Source organism: Microchirus variegatus (genome assembly GCF_963457635.1).
Source record: "Microchirus variegatus genome assembly, chromosome: 22".
NCBI classification, from domain to species: Eukaryota; Metazoa; Chordata; class Actinopteri; order Pleuronectiformes; family Soleidae; genus Microchirus; species Microchirus variegatus.
The window spans coordinates 13,421,816-13,439,790 of NC_139823.1; the positions used below are offsets into that span (position 1 = coordinate 13,421,816).

Here is a 17,975-nt window from a genome sequence, read left to right on the forward strand (position 1 = left end):
CGTGAACATCAAACACATCCGCTCAGTCTTATTATAATGTGTCATGGCTGTGAAACTCAAGTGGGTGATTGACATGGAAGGTTCACAGCTGCAGACACGACGACATCAGCCCCTCCGGCCGTTTTCAAGAGGCCGCGCCGTAGATTTTCATTATCGTATGGAAAGCGGTAGCTGAATAAAACACAGCACATGAGCAGCAGATGGACTAAAACATGAACAAGTTATTAGTTTTAAGTTATGGGAAACGTGCATGTCCAGCATGCGTTCACGAGCGAGCGTCGGTGCACTCGCTGCTGCATACTAAGTTCTGTTTAAATGTTTACCAGAGCAGCTTCACTGGATCAATATCACATGTAGCATCAGGCTCGGTCTAATTACTTCCAGCCACACTGGGTCAGGGTGGTGACACGGCAACGCAAATGGCACAGTGTCACCTCCTCACCACGAGAGAGAGAGAGAGAGAGAGAGAGGCTGAAGGAAAATCATTCATTGTCAGTTTAGATGCTGCAGAGTGAATCGAGAAATAGCTGCATGTCACAGTCTTTGTCAAAGACGCCGCTAATTATTTATTTAGGAAATGCGAGACACTCGGCTCAGGAAGACACTCATTTATTTGTATTAGCTTCACCGTTGTCTCCGACGACAGCCAATGTGTGGATTCTGTTTAATTGACGCTAATTTGTCTCTGCTGTGGCGTTCGCTAACGAGTGATTAGGACGCACGCATCTGATTTGTAAAGTAAAGTTTGGTCTTAATTCAGAAGTAAGACTGAAATGTAATCACAGGTAAAACACGACGACGAGGAAGCAGCTGGTGGAGACGTCGGCATCCAGCCGGAGACAGGAATGACAACATGTCACCGTCTAGGTTCAGTTTGAGCAGTTGAGCACTTGTTTATTAAAAAAAAACAAAAAAACAAAAACTAATTTGGAGTCTCCTAAATCTCTCTAAATGTGATTTATAAACATAGAGTAAGAAACGTCATATTATTTTTTGCAATAAGTAGACTTTAGATGACAGAAAACAAGCCTGTACCTTCCTGACAAGCACAACAAGCACTCACTACAATCGTGGTCAACTCACTGTAAGGATTTTACAGTTTCACAACAAAATAACATCATTAAACTGGGATAATTCACAATACAATACTATTTTTTTTATGTTTTATTTATTGTGAAATTGCCACACTCTTTTATAGTGTTAGTTTATAAACTGATATTGTGTACTTTGAGTGCTTGAATTGCCCCCTGGGGACAAATAAAGTCCTTAGAATTCAATCGAATTACTGTCAATTTACAGTCATTTGCTATAAAATGATAAAGTAACTCACACAGTAAGAAGATCCAGGCCTTTCTGTGTGTGTGTGTGTGAATGATACAGAAACCTGCTGTGAAAGTGTAATATCTCATTTGTCTTGTTTTTCCCATCTTTGAAGTGGACTTCTTTTTGTTTAGCTTTAAAAGACGCTCTTCTAAATCCTTATTGTTATTATTAAAGCAGCAGGGATTTTCTTCTTCTTTCTTTTATGGTCTGTTTTGCCGTTTTCTGATGCAGACGTTTAACGCTCTCGCTAAAGTTTTCATAGCCGTGGAGATCAGGGAGCAGAGGAACAAAGCCTGCTCCATAATGCATAGAACAGCACCCGGGTCAGTCACTGCCTATACCGGTGTTTAGCTGAAGAAAAGCTGTTTGATGGGAAATGAACTGAAATATCACTCTTTTTCCATCACTTTCTGCAACGTGATAATTCAAAGAGACAATTATGAAAGAGCTGCAGATGAATATAGTGAATAATAAAGGCTTTTGCTTCTCAGCCATCATCGCGTTCACTTTACTGAACAAAGAAACCACTGATGTTTATTCTTCTTCCTTCAGACGGTTTAACAGGAGAATAAATCTGCTGACAAATTACAACATATGCGTTTATCCTCATAAAAGAACATTAGCAGAGCATCAAATTAACCTCCTTTTTTGCAGGTCAGTGATGTCAGAGTTTGTTTACCTGCTCGTTCCATGAGTCAAGGTGCAACACAAAGATTCTGCTCGTGTCCACATGTTTGGATTTAATAAATAAATCTCAGCCGCAGTTAAAGGGTTTTTCTACACAGAAAAACAATGATGTCGTTTCTCTACGGTTTCTAAACTAAAATATATCAATGTTGGTATTTTAAGTTGGATCACTTTATGACCGAGCCACGAAACACTGATTCGTTCCCACAAAATAGGTATAATGTGCGCACGAAAGAGGGATGAAGCTTTGGGATGGACAGAGATTATGATTGAGATTTATTTTAGGTAAGATATTCTCAACCTGGCTGTTCACAACCTATAATAAAACTCACTCTCTATCTCTGTCCATCCCGAAGCTTTAGCCCTTTTACAGTTTTTACCTTGTGAGTTTCAAAGTGTCTTGAGAGTGTTGTGTTTTATTGTTGCAGCGTCGTCTAAAGGAGAATTCAGCCTCACTATATCCACCTTACCACGCCTCATGGCCGATTGTGCGCATTTTACGCAGTTTGTTCATTCTTTGTCTTTTGATAATTGTGGCTTTGTTCGTGCATATGGCCTGAATTTTAGCAAGATTGTGCAGTTTTATTTGATCTTGTAATTCCCCGCTCGGCTCCAACAGTAAAGCTAATAAAATACACCGTGTACAAACAAAGTAAAGTTAAGCGCAAATATGTGCCACTGAAACGCATTCAAACTGCAATCTTTGATTACACTTCTATTATTTTATAATTGGGCTTTTTGCTTTTGAAGTGATAACTTTTACTGCTCTTGTTTTTGGCAACATTTGGCATAAATTATGGAGGAAAACCGTGCCATTTCCACTAGATGGCACTGTCACAATCCACCCACTCCCTCTAATTAAACACAAAAACATTTATTCGGCATGCAGTATATTGACAATTTTCAATTAAAAAGATGGCGGAATGATGACAAAAACGTGGCATTAAAGGGTTTAGATATTTAAAAATGAACGAGTATTTGAAAGTAGAATATATAATAATTGTTTTTTTTCTTTTAAAAAGCAAATTTTTTTGTGCTTAGTGGTACGCAAGTGCGACTAATATTAGAACTGGCCCTGATTTAAATAAATGCGTCATATTTCCAGTCTTAATTTGTATTTATTTTATTTTATTCAAATATCTTTCACATGTTCTGTGTTTATTTCCAGATAAAACATTGATTTTGTAGAACCTGGTTGATCAGAACAGGTTTTCCACTCTAAAGCCAGTATTATCTTTCTAAATGATCCTAATCAATCTCCCATTCTCTTCATTCTATTTCTCATTCCGCATTCTCTTAGATTAAGACGGGATTCTTTCTTTTTTCTGCCCCTTGTGTGGTTGTTGGAGAGTATTTCGGTGGGTCAGTCATGCATGCCTGTCAGCCATCTGTAATAATTTAAAAAACCCTTTTGTGGGTGAGCTCAAACTCGGGCCAGTCAAATCCAGTGAGCTCAGTAGTGTGGAAAGCCAAGTGAAGTTCCCTTTCTGTGGAGCCATGTGATTAAACGGCTGATTAGTCTGTGATTAGAACAGGATTGTGCTGTGGTTTTTACAGCTCTAATGACTGGACGGCGTCCAGCGTCGCCTGGATTGCCCCACGACTGAAGCTTGTTATCCAGTGCATATTAAACACCAGCGGACAATGATCTGAATATTTGCTTTGATGAAGTTTTTTTTTTTTTTTTTTTTTCATTTGTGTTAGGCTGACAGGTCATGGCAGGACACAGACAGTGAGTCATAACAGAGCAGAGAGCAGAGTTTTCAGCACATTAGTCATCATTTATCACCTGTACCTGATATATTCTCCTTATTTTAACGTCTTATTCGACAGTAGAAACAAAAAAACATCCACTTCTCTGCCCACAAGATATAAAATATGTATTTAAAACTTCTTTTGCAACAGCGCAGGTGAAGGTTTGTTGTTGAATTTGGAATATTCCCACTTAAACTTGTCATTGTGAGGTTTATGAATGAATAAGGATGTAGTAAGGAGGTGACAATGGTCAATCTAGAGCCTAATGGTCACCCTCAAAGGGCCAGATGTAATAAATGTAACTAAATGTCACCAAATATAATGTAAAATAAAGGTAACTACTCCGTAACATATTGCGAAATAACTTTCTGTATTTATTACTTATTGAAGTTACAAATACGATGCATCATAGATGTATTTCTTGACAAACTGACAGTTTTAAAAGTCTGTATCTGGTCGATTTCTTCAGCCAAAATAAAGCGAGCTTTCACTGCCGCATCGTTTTCGGCTTTTGTGAACGCATTCTGCTGCGATCACAGTCTAAATCTCAAATCTGAGATAAATGCCGTCACTTTTTTGGGTAACGCAATCGCCATGCATTGTGGGAAATGTAGTTCATGGTCAACTCGCACCTTAGTAGTAAGTAGCATAGACCTATTTTAACACAGATTTTTAACACCAATTAATCACTCGCGGGGCCACAGGAAATGACGTGGTGGGCCACATCTGGCCCCCGGGCCTTGAGTTTGACACGTGTCCAATTTTCAATTTACACACACGGAGAACATGCAAACTGCATGCAGACAAAAACTTTCTCTATAATAAATAAATAACTACATAATGTCTTTCATTTAGTTAAATACTGAGTGTAATTCACCAGTGTAATGAAGGCTCATTTGCTACTAGAAAGAATAATACTCTCACTATTTGTGTCTTGTTGTAGCGACACCTGCACACGACACCGTCTTTGAGAATACCTTGTTGTATCTGATCGATTGATCCGAGTGTCTCTGTACACAGAAGGAACACAGAACTAAAGGTTCCCCCCCCCCCCTCTCCCCCCTTTTCCCTCTGCTTTAATTGAGCCAATCTTCTTGTTCTGTCTTTGCATCAATACTGCAAACATTCACTCTGCTGATCCTTTGGTCCCGTTGGGTTTGTACTGGAGCACGAGACGAAGGAAGGAGGATAAAGGGATTAGATTAAGGGATTAGATTGTACTGGAGGTTTTTTAAGTCTCTGTCATTTTGTAGATTTATACGTTTATATATATATATATATATATAGTTTTATACTTCTCTCATGCCTTATTTGATTCAAATTTGCATTGTTAAGCATTCTGAGCTGCATTTTATTTATGAAAAGGTGTATAAATTAAGTAATTTTTTATAAGTAAAATTGTAAAATGTCATATTTATGTCAGTTTATGTGAAGGTATATCTACTGATGGTAGTTTATAGTACTCAGACATAACATATTATTGCTGTGATATTAACTCATTTTAACTAATTGCATTAGCTATAAGCTGATATTACCATATCATTACTTTGTTGTTACCAAGTCTCTACCACATATTGCACTGCAGGCAAACTTATGACTAAATGTATATTTTATCGTGTGAATCTTCCTTTTTTTTTTTTTTAAAAAGAAGAAAACGCTGACAGGTTACATCATCAAAGATAAGGCAGGAAAGGTAAGGATCTGCGTTTGACTGAATAAAATATTCCACTGCGTCCAATGCTGCATTTCCTGTGACTCTAAGTTGCAAGTGTCGTGATTATTGAAGCTTCCTCTAAACTAATCTTTGACTCTTTTTTTAAAACTTTGATAGAAATAAATATTGAAGAGTGGAGTTATTTTAAAAATAAGCAGCAGCAGCAGCAGCATGAACACACTCTTCTGAGTCAGAGCTCTGTGAGAAAATGATGAGCGGCTGCACAATCAGTCCTGTATTCACTTCTGTGAGGAAAATACAGTATTTTTAAGAATAAACACAACAAGCCTTTATCCTGCGTCACAAGTGTCTCTGTATGTTGTGCTGGGATTTTGTGGGATTATTATTGTCCTGTGGAGAACAATCCTTGTGTAAAGACACTTCTTCATCAGTGCCATGAACTGGATCATCCTGCTGTTGAGCTGTTGGCATTAGATCATGTGCTAATGTGTCGTGGTCCGTAACGGCCGTCATGCTCGTTGGGACTGTGGCTCAGTCTGTGTTTTTGGCTCGATGATAAAAAGTGAGCAGAGTGTGTGTGTTTAGTGTGAAGCACTCAGGGCCGGCCCAAGCCTTTATAGGGCCCTATAAACTGAAATGATTTAATTGACCTCTACCAAGAGATATATGTTTTTGTCAGAGTTTGTTTGTCTGTTAGCAACATAACTTGAAAAGTCACGGATGGATTTGGCTGAAAACTTCAGGAAATGCCCGCAATGGGATGAGGAACAATTGATTCAATTTTGGGCATGATCCATGGGGTGTGTGGGTTGAGCTGCCTTAGTAGAGGTCTGCGCTCCCCGAGTGCTTTTCTAGTTTAATGTTGTATTCTAAATTGTTTTTATAGTTTATTGTTTAATTTAGTTAATATAGTGTGTAATTTATATTTTTCTTTTTTATTGTATTTTGGCACCAATTTCACCACAGCAAATTTCCTGTATCGATTTTAGCATACATTAGCATTAGCGTACATAGCAATAAACCCGTTTCTGATTCTGAAATTGATTTGTCCATTTGCTCAACAAAATAATTGTAAATGTTTGTAATCTGACAAACGTCAGACAATTACAATTATTTTGTCGGAATTTTGTCGACGGACAGCGACTCCAAACACTCTGTGACGACTTCTGCTCTATTGAGCTGTCACTCCAAAACTCAGTAGCCAATCGGCAGGCAGCTTCCGAAGGCCCGCCCACAATAAAAAAAAAAAACACAGCACAAAGAACAAAAGTCAAACCAAACAATGTTGAACTGTAGATCACTTTAAAAGACTTAAAAATCCTGAAAACAATACGTTAATCTCCAACTTCAGCAATATTTAACAGGAGTCTGGACAAATCATCACAACCTGTTCAGCTGTATTTTAGTTAAATACTGAACTAATTTTTAATTAATCGATTCTAATGATTCACTACGCCAAAAAGAACTGATCCGCTCATTTCTAGTTTGTGTTGCGTATAAAACATCGTCCTGTAGCTGTGCTACGACGACCCTGCCCACGTCTAGGGAGGAACTATAGAGTAGATTTGAGCCAAGTTGTGCGAGAACTGTATAGCGGGAAAAGCTCCATTAGTCCGTTTAAGCCTTAGGCCGATTCTGGTAGTACTGATTCAGCACATGTGCAGCACACAGTGATTTTGACTCATCTGCTCACACCAAACTGTGGTATTGACTGATTTTAAACATACGGAACAGGGAAAAACAAAAATGAGAGTGTTTGTTGTCGTGTGTGTATTCTGATATTGCTTCACAGTTTTAAAAAATATACATGTGCATGTTTTTTTCCACTTTGCAAAGACATTTAATCACTTAAGAAAAACACACACACACAGTGTACACAGGCTCAGATGTTCAGTCGTCTCCCCCAGAGGATAAAAGATGCGGGAGGTTAGCAGAATAACAAAGCAGAGAGAGAAGAAGAAGAAGAAGAAGAAGCAGATTTTGTGTGATGTGCTCAGTAGTGACAGAGTGGCCTGCTTTGTTGTTTTCAGATACAGGAATCTCTCTCTCCTGGAAGGCACGACAGAAACTTTCTGAACAAAAAAAAGCCGCTGAAGAGGCCAAAAATACACAGCACTTACGTAAGATCTAGATCTAGGCGTTGAAACAGAGATTAGCGTGTTTAGTAACTGTAACTGAAGCACAGATCTGTATCTGTGTCCTTAAAAAATAAGAATCTTCCGTTTCCCTCTGGTTTGAACGCTTTGATGCACACATTTCTCCATCCTTATCTCATCAGATGTTTCCTCCCTCAGCTATGACGAATATAAAAGTATAATGACCGTTTCACTGCTGATCAAAACCGATTTGCCGCTTCAGGCCAGAACTCTGCTGTCGTTTCATCTTCAGAGCGACGGCGTCTTTGTTACTTAGCAACTGCTGCATCTCAGCCCTGTGTCGGTTAAGTGTTACCCAAGAATCTCGGGAAGGAAATGGATGAACCAGTAGCTTGACATTGGACACTTGAAAACTTAGTTGGCGCTGCTGCTGACCTGAAATGACACCGTCATCCTTTATGGTTTTCATGTTCAAAACCAGAAGATTTAAGTTTTTGAAACCAGGGGCAGAGCGATGACACCTGACTCTGATGGCCCTGATAGCGTCGGCCTCTCTTTGGATCGCACAGACACAATTTTCTGAAGACCTTGAGGTTGTTTTGCTGTCGCCTGATTAATGCCACACTGAGTGCATCTCAGTCTCATATCAGATTGAGCGCAAGTCTAGAAAGGGTGAAGTAACCTTCTGCTTTCAAGAGGCGCGACCAATGAACGTAGATGAAAAAACGCCTCTGGGTCTGATCTGGGTGACGAATGCAGAGCGACAGAAAACGTGTCAATAGGAACTTTCAGGGCAGATAGATCAGGCTTTTTGAAATATGGTTAAATAATGTATGGACTACACCTGAGTGTGCCGCCATTTCCTTGAACCTCGTTGGGAGCTGAACTCTCTCTGGCTCTCACTTACTAATAAAGTCTATGCCTATGTTTGCAGCATCGATAAACTCACTCTCAGGCATCAAAGTGTGTAGAGAAAAATCTGCATTTTTTTAGCTTGGGCTGCTGTGTAATTAAAATACATTTAAAGCACAAACTTGAAATGGTGAATAAAAATAGAATGTCATGACATTTGCTCAGATTCTTGATGCATTTTTTTTTTATGGAATGATTAGTTTTGCTCAAACCCAGTAGTTCCAGTGTCACTTGGCCACTTCTATTGACTACAATCTCAGATTGACTATTTCAACTCAGGAGAGTCATGGAGCATGGCAGAGTGGTGGTCAATATGCGTGACCAGTGCACAGACACTCCGTATGGTCTGGTCAGTAAAAGGGCACACCAAAATGTGGACTTTTTGTCACAGATGTCACAAGTGAGGGTCGAGCGTTACAGCTGTGGCAACACAACTGAATGACGCCGTATTCACCAGACATGTCACCTATCGAACACCTTTGGGATGTTCTGGATAGACCTGTTCTAGTTCCAGTTCCCCAGAACGGCCGCCAACTTCAAGTGGCTCTGCAGGAGGAATGGGACAACATCCCAGAGGCCACGACGGACAACCTGGTGATGTCCATGCGTCGCCGGTGTACCGCTCTGCGTGAGGCTAATGGCGGACACCACTGTGCGAAATACAGGGGGGTCTGGGAGGGTTAGACCGCCCTGATTAACACTCGAGACCCCCTATAAGCCTCAAAGGCAAAATTTGAGGGGGATACAAAACTATAGTCTATTAAAACTATCACCACAGAGAATTCAATTGCCTTTTTAAACAATCTTTTAATGAATCAGAATCAGAATCAGAATCAGAATACTTTATTAATCCCCGGGGGGAAATTGTTTACTGGAACAGGCTGCATACCCCGCGACGCATGCGCACTATTGGAGCCGGCGTCTGCACCAGCGCTCCCTGCTGTGCCTCACAGAAATCAGTCATCTCCGTTGGTCTCCTGTGCCACAGTTCACCTCCGATAGTGATCACAAAGAGAGATTCACTGCTGCTTAATATTAAGCCGTCCTGGATATAACACAAAACAACAACAATAGAACAAAAAGTGACCCTTTTGTGTCAAATTACAAAAGTTTCTCTCCACTCTTTCAAGTCAGCTCCGTCTTATGTGAGATTTCACCTCCTAAAACTCAAATCATTGCATCTATTGATCCAGTTCCAGCGAATAAAGACGTCAGCGTTGCAGAAACGACAACGACGTGTATTCAGAAAGCGTGGATAATTCCTTTCACATGCTGCTGAATAAATAACTGGTGTCAGTCAGCGGAATTAAGGAGCAGCGCTGAGGTACTTGTGAAGTTACTGGAGCGCTCGTGTCCTGTGTGTATGTTTTATTTATTCATTGGCCAGGTTTTATTTATTCACACTGTGCTCAGCAGTCATCAGATAAACTCCTCTGCCTGTGTGTGTGTTATCGTCCACATGTGGGACAGTTTTGTTCTGAACTTTTCTGAAGAGCAGCGGAGTTTCCCCGTTTGACAAACTCACTTGTACTTTTCAATCTCCTCTTGCTGTCACTTCCTCTTATTTAACTCCCTGAAGCATCACGATGCACTGACTCTCATCACATGTGATATAATCTCACGCTCGTTTTCCACATGGTCACAAAAATGTAAATGTACAACAGAGCATCCTGCTCTGTCTAAATATTAAAACACGTTACAGCAAATACACACCAGGTTATAAAGAGCTGGAATCTCTCTATGACGCTTTTTTCTCCCAAAAAACAAACAAACAGAAAACAGGTGTGTATCTGTGAAACGGCCTGGAGTCATTTAGACTGATTCAGTCTGTTCTTCATTCAGTGAGACAAGATGATTAAAGAGGAGATACCAAGAGAAATCACAGAGACGACCGCACTCAGCAGCTCACTGAATTATGTGTGGACATGCACACGCACACGCACGCACACGCACGCACACGCGCGCACACACACACACAGGATACAATTGTGCAGCCTAAACAAAGCACTTTCCCCAACTTTAACCACAACAGATAATGGCTATATCCCTTACTTTTACCTCACTTGAATCGATGAATCGTCTGGTTGGTCGGGTTCATCAAACATGGAAATGATGATGTTCTCGAAAATCTTGTTTTTGTCCACAAACCAAAATGATTCAGTTTGAATGATTTCTTTGTTACGTGGAGCAAAGAAACAAAGACAATATCCACATTTAAGAAGCTAAAACGATCAGAAATCTTGTTTTTATCATGAAAAAAGCTTCAAACTGATTAATTGATTATTAAAATTAGGGATGTGAATCTTTGGGTGGCTCACGATTCGATTCAAAAATCGATTCTCTATTCAACCGATTCGATTCATACGATTCTCGATTAAAAAATTGATACAATGCATAGTGTGTTAAGGAAAATTATGGCATCAAAACATAACAGTTTGTAAAAGATAATATGATAAAAGTTAAAAACATTTATTCATTCAAAACAAATAATAAAAACTTACTCACAAAAAATAACTTGCATAAATAAAAGCTTAGGCTAGCTGCCTTTTTCTCCCAGAAGTTACAAAAATGAACTGTAAAATTGATTTACTTTAATAGATTTTTGAAGATTATGAATTGATTCAGAATCGTGGATGATTAGAATTGTGATTCCTATGTGAATTGATTTTTTTCCCCCACCCCTAATCAAAATAGTTGAGGATTGACTCAGTCATAAGTCGTCCACATTAGCTCTGCTGTTAAGGAGTTGTGCTTTGCAACCAAAGTCCTGTGTTTGCATCCCAGCTGTGACAGACAGCTCTTATGTAATTAGGTTATCTGACTCCATAATGGTTTCAGTTCTTCACTCCTGCAGCTCTGTACAGAACCATAATTCTAACCCTTAAAAACCAGGTGTTAATCCACAAATCGCCCACACAGCCTAACAAAAGACGAGTTTCACGCGGTCAGGTCTCACTGGAACTCAGTGACATGAGGTGAACGGGTAACTCGCCTCTCTTTCCGTTCACCTCCGTTGCCTCGACCTCTGCCGCGACTCGTAAACAAACAACATCCCCGGAAACATCTGCGCTTGTTCCAAACAACAGCCGCAACCAGGACATAGAATTCCTTTTGCGTCTTCCACAGCTCATTTGCAATAAAACTGCAAGGAAAATAAAGAAGCAGAATAAAAACACAAGCACACAGTGACGGTGCCACACAGAGTGACTCTGCAGCACTCTGCAGCACTGGGCCCACGCCAAACCAACCCTGTTTATATCCACTCAACTTCCACCAGACCTCGTGTTTGGGCTGCAGCATCAAAAGCTGTTGGAATATTAAATATATTAAATGTGAGCAGTGCAGACCAAAGGGAAATAGCAGCAGATTCTTCTTTATGAGAGTTACAATCTCTGGGCTTCAAAGCTGCTCCGTCTGACACTTTAGTGTGAAACACTGGGACAAGTGTGGTCTGCTTTAGAGAGCGTGTGCCTCATTCAGCTTTTTACTCTTCATTTAGTCTCATGGCTCTCATTAACTAAAGCTCAAACTAAAGCAGCAGCAGCAGCAGCTGTTTCCCACAGAAAAGACTCTGCAAACTCCACTCTCTGCTCCTAATGACAGACAAAGTTAGTAACTAGCTGCCAAACACAAACGCAGCCTGGAGTCACTGAGGATGTTTCCCTGAGGAGCATAAGCTCACACTCAAAGGAGAGAGGGTCTATTGGATTTAATTTAGTCAGGGTGCAGGAACCTGACCCTGAGTGGATTCTAATGGTTCTGTGTGTGTAACTGCTGGATGAGAGGGAACGGAGACCGTTTTCATCCTTTGATTGTCAAGAGTTGTGGAGATTTAGTGTCCTCTGTTTGTCAGAAATATCAAGATTTTGAATGAGTCTGCACTTGTTTAAATTTGCAATTTGTCCTCTTTTTTTATTAGTGCTGGGCACTTGTTTAACGCAAGTTAACGCATGACGTGTTTCCATGACAACTGACCGGAAAAAGACATGCGTGACGTCGTGTTTTTTTTCTTAAATTTCACTCGTTTCTCACAAGATTTCACTCAAACGTTTTGTGAATAATATTCAATTGTGATTTTACTGCCAGATAGTGACTCACAATCAAATCAATATATAGAATTGCACACAATACAACACAGACGAGACATTCTATTTCAGGCGATAATAAATAAATAACATTGCGAAGTTAAAAGATACAAATTACTTCCAAAATGTATGCATATTTTTCTGTATTTACGCAAAACAATTAATACACTGCAGTTTTTACAATTTCCTAATTGCATGGTTTCAAATTGCAGATTTAATTTTTTCTAAGAATGAGCATAATCTGTGCATCTTTTTTTCCGAGAAACTCACTGAGGCAAACGCAGCCCTAGACATAATTAGTGGAGTTTAACAGGAAACACTTGGGGGTCAGTCTGGATTATGAACCTCGATCAATAACACGACACAGAGCCTGTGTGTGTGTGTGTGTGAACTGTCTGAGCTTTATGTTCTGCAGCACTGCAGATGTGATGTGGTGCATGTTCACCCGCAATCATGGGTCATTTTCTTAATTACCACAACAACACGCACACACACACACACACCGTACACCCCAGATTAAGGCAGGGATGCACTGGTGTACCACCAGAGGAAGCTCCGGTGGTATGGAATTATTTGATGAAGATAAAATGGCCGTTATGATAAAATTTCATCACCAAATATGTCATGTGTTTGTTCACTGACAGACTCGAAACGATCCGTGATAGCACAAGCACATTATCTGTCACAATCATCAGGATCATGAGATTTTGCAGATTATCCTGCAGCTCTACTTTTGAGATTATGGGAAAAAACTTTCAAAAAAAACGTATATATATATATATAAGTTATATAAAATACAAATTTGAGCTGTCTCTGAGAAGTCAGTAATTAATCAAATATGACATTAAACCACTAAAATGCAAGTAAGTAACTAATAATTTAACATCTTTATCCAAAAATAATAATGCACTTTACTATTTTTTTTGTAAAACAGTAAATTTGAAAATTCATCGATAATTATAATCATTATATTTTAGCCTTAAAAATATCATTAGCTCTTTAACCAATATTATTGGTTAAAGAGCTTCTACATACTGTTGTATTAACCATTACAGAAACATGAAAAACTGTTGTACATAAAACGTGTACAAAATGTCAAATTTGAACTAGAAAAAAAAGTCTCACTGTCTCTTTACTCTTCAGGCTCTACGGCGACCTGACCAACTGCACGTACCTGGTGGCGTTGAAGATGGAGTGTTTCTGGCCCAACCAGCTGGTGGACGAGTTCTTCATCCAAGTCCACAAACACTACTTCCACGACTGCTCGCTCTCCGGGAGGCTCCTCAGGGACCCGCCCAACCGCATCCTGGGGCCCTTCATCGTGGTGCCCGTACTGGTCACTCTTCTCATGACGGCCCTGGTGGTGTGGAGGAGCAAACGCAGCGAGGGGATTATGTAGTGGACAGAACGATAGTGGTGGTGGAATATCACAAAGACTCATGCGACTGAAGAGGAACATTTTTTTTTGTCTCTAAAGTTGCGACACTAACAGTAACCAAAGGATGTTTGTAACATGGAACAGACTCTCTATATAACTGTGGACCTGGAGTCACAGCTGAAGGAGATCTACACTGCAGCTTTGTCTCACATGGACTGAAATCATTTCACTTTTTTTACCAAACACCTGAACTCAATCAGTACCAGAACAGAGACTGGATGAATATAGGATGTAACGGCAACAGCATGAAAAATAACCCTCACATATTTAAGTGCAGAAGGAGATCTGTTTTACACTCTTTTTATTATTATTATTATTATTATATACTGTGCAAAAGTCTTACACCACTGTGGGATTTTGACCATATATACTTATTTTCAAAGTCTCAATATGCAGAAGATATCATGAAAAAACAGCTTCTACTGTATAGGATACTGGTTCTGTGACATGTGTGGTTTTAGCGTGACCTCAAACAACAGCCTCTGCACAGACTGTGAAAATTAGACTGTATTTTTAGCTGAGTCATGTTCAGGGTGTTCAGGATTTCTTCTTTTGGGGGAGAGCGATATTTGTTGGTCGGCACAAACAGCTTCATAGTTCATAAACAGTGTAAAATGACTCAATCATGTTTAAGACTTCATCCATTGATCCATCACCTACTGCTTTATCCTCCACCAGAGGGTCGCAGGGCCACATATAGAGACAAACAACCATCCACTCACACTCTCACATCTATCAATTTAGAGTGACCAATTCACCTAATACCCATATCGCATGTTTTTGGATTGTGGGAGTAAGCCGGAGAACCCGGAGAAATCCCACGCACAGGGGCTCGAACCCAGGAACCCGGGTCTTCTTGCTACAAAGGCAAAGGAGTGCTAACCACTACACCAACCGTGGGCCATGTTTAACACTTACAATCTGAAATTGAAGACTCTGTTGCGTCTGCAGTGTCGTCTCAGTCCTGCTCCCATCGCTCTGTGTGTTTACAGATGTTTCTGCTCAGCTGAGTCAAATCATCAGCTCGTTATCAAGGCTTTTGCAGAGCTGATGACGAGCTGATGATTTGAATCAGGTGTGTTGGAATAAAGAGGGCGACAGCTAAAAAAAAAATAATGCTGATCAGTGTCTGTGCAGAATCTCGTGTGTTTTTGACAGTGAATCTAAATCTACATTTATATTTATATTATTTTGAGAGCACAACAGTTAACAGTCCTGGACTAAACCACACATTTAAATAAGAGAATTCAAAAGTCCAAAATAAGTTATGTTAAGCACAAAGGGAGGTCACACAAATGACTCATAATTATTTATCATATTCTTAAATTTTTTTAAAATTTTCAATATTTCCTTTTTGGATCTTAACCCTTATAACACAGAGCATTATATATATATATATACATTTTTTTTTTTAATTACTATGTTTAAACGTACAGTATATACAGAGGCTATAAGAATATAGAGTGCAATATAATAGAGTGGTCTTATATACTTTTTTCGGCACAAAAATGTAATTTTCACCAACTATATAAACACACCTGAGCAAAAAGTATGTAAAACGTTTAAAATTGGATTGAATTTGAGAAATTTGTAAATTCGTCTCAGTTCAAATTTCACTTGGCTGGATGGATGGATGTATATATATATATACATACATATATAATGCAAAATAAAATGAATCAAAACTGTGACTTAATAACCTATGGAGCCCCCGAAGTGACATGAGAAAAAAAAGTTTCCAAAATTTGTTTTTTTTTCCTTCAAATTTCTTTTCGTCATTTTTTTGAAACTCGAGATTTCAAGTTTTTTTTTTCTCATGTCACTTCGGGGGCTCTGTAATAACACAAGCGAGAACCCCTCTTTTTAAAGCCTGAATTTGTGACCTATAAACACACACCCCCAGGATGTCCATATAAGGAGTTGTGTATTATTCCCACTGCAGTTTACCAAAGGCGCACCTTTGATCTGTGCCACGTGAGCACTAAGGGTTAAAGATAAAGAGACCAGGAGAAATAAGTATGAATGGTCATTAATAACATGAACAAAGGGGTGGCCTGACTTTTGCACAATGGTGTCTTCAGTATGCACGAGATGACGAGTGGGTTCTTTGTAACACAATCGAGACGACACGACCGCTAAATTACCGTCTTTTCTTTTGTAGATAGCAGATTTTAGCAGATGTGTGTTAAAATAATTATTCTTATACCATGTAAATGTTCTCTCCTCATGTCTTTGTGTTTTCGTACCTGCAGCTCAGTCTTCTGCAGATCGGCTCATGTGTGCGATGTGGGTCCAAACTCCAGTTAGGATCAGCTGTGATGATGACGTCATGTGCTCTGCAGCTTCCATCACCAAGGAAACTAGAATGAAGGAAACGCCACATCATTCACAGCGGAAAAGTTGGCGCTAACATTCAGACAAACAGGATCCCAAATATGTATTTGAATGATTATGTGATGAAAGAACAAGTACAAACAACAGAAAAATCACTTTATTTAACCTAAGAAACATCGCTGTTGAATGTTGCCATAGCCTAAAGCAGTGTGTGTGTGTGTGTGTTAGTATCATAGTCCTGAGTTTTTTGTATTGATTCATGATCTCCCTGTGTGGCAATGCGTGCAGCGTGAGCTGCTTTCTCATTGATATTTTTGAACGCTTCCTTTCCTTTATAGATTTAACGAACTGTAAACCTCCCGCGCGCCTGACACACACACACACACAAACAAACAAACACACACACACACACGTCCGCAACACGGTCATGATTTTGTACTTTGTGCCAAAATAGAGTTCGAGTTGTTGCTCTGAAGATTCTGTCTTTTTCTGTTGGTGTGGTTTTATGTGTGTGCGACGTGATCATGGAGATGAAAAAGTCCAATAAATAAGTCTGACACTTCCAGGCATCTGTGCTTCAGCGTTGATGTACACTACCATTCAAAAGTATAGAATGTTTGTGTTTTGTTTTCCATTAAAAGTCACACTTTTATTCATCAAAAGAGTTGGAAAATGAATAGAAAATATAGTCAAGACATTGACAAGATTAGAAATAATGTTCTCAGCTGTGCTAACATCATTGCACAAGGGTTTTCAAGGCTTTTCTAATCGTCCAATAGTCTTCTAACGCCATTAGCAAACACAATGTACCATTAGAACACTGGAAATGGGCCTCTATACACCTATGTACATATTCCATTAAAAACCATACGTTTGCAGCTAGAACAGTTGTTTACCACATTAACAATGAGTGTATTTCTGATTAATTTAATGTTATATTCATTGAAAAAAAAAGGTGCTTTTCCTTCAAAAAATAAGTGCATTATTGTCCTGTAAATAAAGCACATGACAAACTATCCTCTTTGTACCACACATGGACACTAGGAGGTGAAAATGTTCCTTTCGAAAAGCATTCGAGTGACAAAAGTATAAGTCGCAGGTCACCTGAGCACAAAGTCACTTGATTTTCAGTAAGTGTGAGTCAAGGAGAGTGTAAAGTGAAGTACGATATTTTCTACCGTCAGGTGTCAAATGGAATCGGAGACGTGTTTCCTCTCGATTGAGACACGAGTGCCAGTGGAGTCTGGAGGACATTTAAGAAAAGTCTGAGACATTTGAGACGAGTCTGGATTCAAGTCTCAGGTCAATCAAAGTCGTTGACGTGAGAGTTGAGTGTTTAAAGTAAGAGTAAGAGTGTGGGAACATGACATAATAAATCCAGCTACTTTGACTCTTTACTTTGTCAGATGTACAAATATATGAACCCAAAATAGAAGCTTATATTTGATTTTTGACATTAATTGAAACATTTAGTTGTTTTAAAAGCTTTTAATTGTGCTGTTCAACAATATGATGTGTTAGAGTTAGGCTCACATCAGCGCTCTCCCGTGTATTTGAACAGGAAGTGTGTAAAATTCTGCGATTTTGATCATAGAAATGTTGAAATCATACAGAAATCGAATATATATGGAACAGTCAAGTCAGACAAATTGATTTCCTTTTATCATTGT

General features: G+C 39.3%; 1 protein-coding gene across 1 annotated transcript in view; it reads left to right on the forward strand.

Annotated features, from left to right (window-relative positions):
• The window catches only part of ramp1 (receptor activity modifying protein 1), a gene marked incomplete at both ends in the record, with an annotated part of 49,660 nt that extends 35,728 nt beyond the window's left edge, over window positions 1–13,932 (forward strand). Inside the window, one exon of the mRNA XM_083908680.1 lies at window positions 13,677–13,932. Coding sequence (XP_083764806.1) covers window positions 13,677–13,932 — 256 coding nt within the window. The remainder of the gene's footprint in view (window positions 1–13,676) is intronic.
• Between the last annotated feature and the right edge of the window lie 4,043 nt (window positions 13,933–17,975).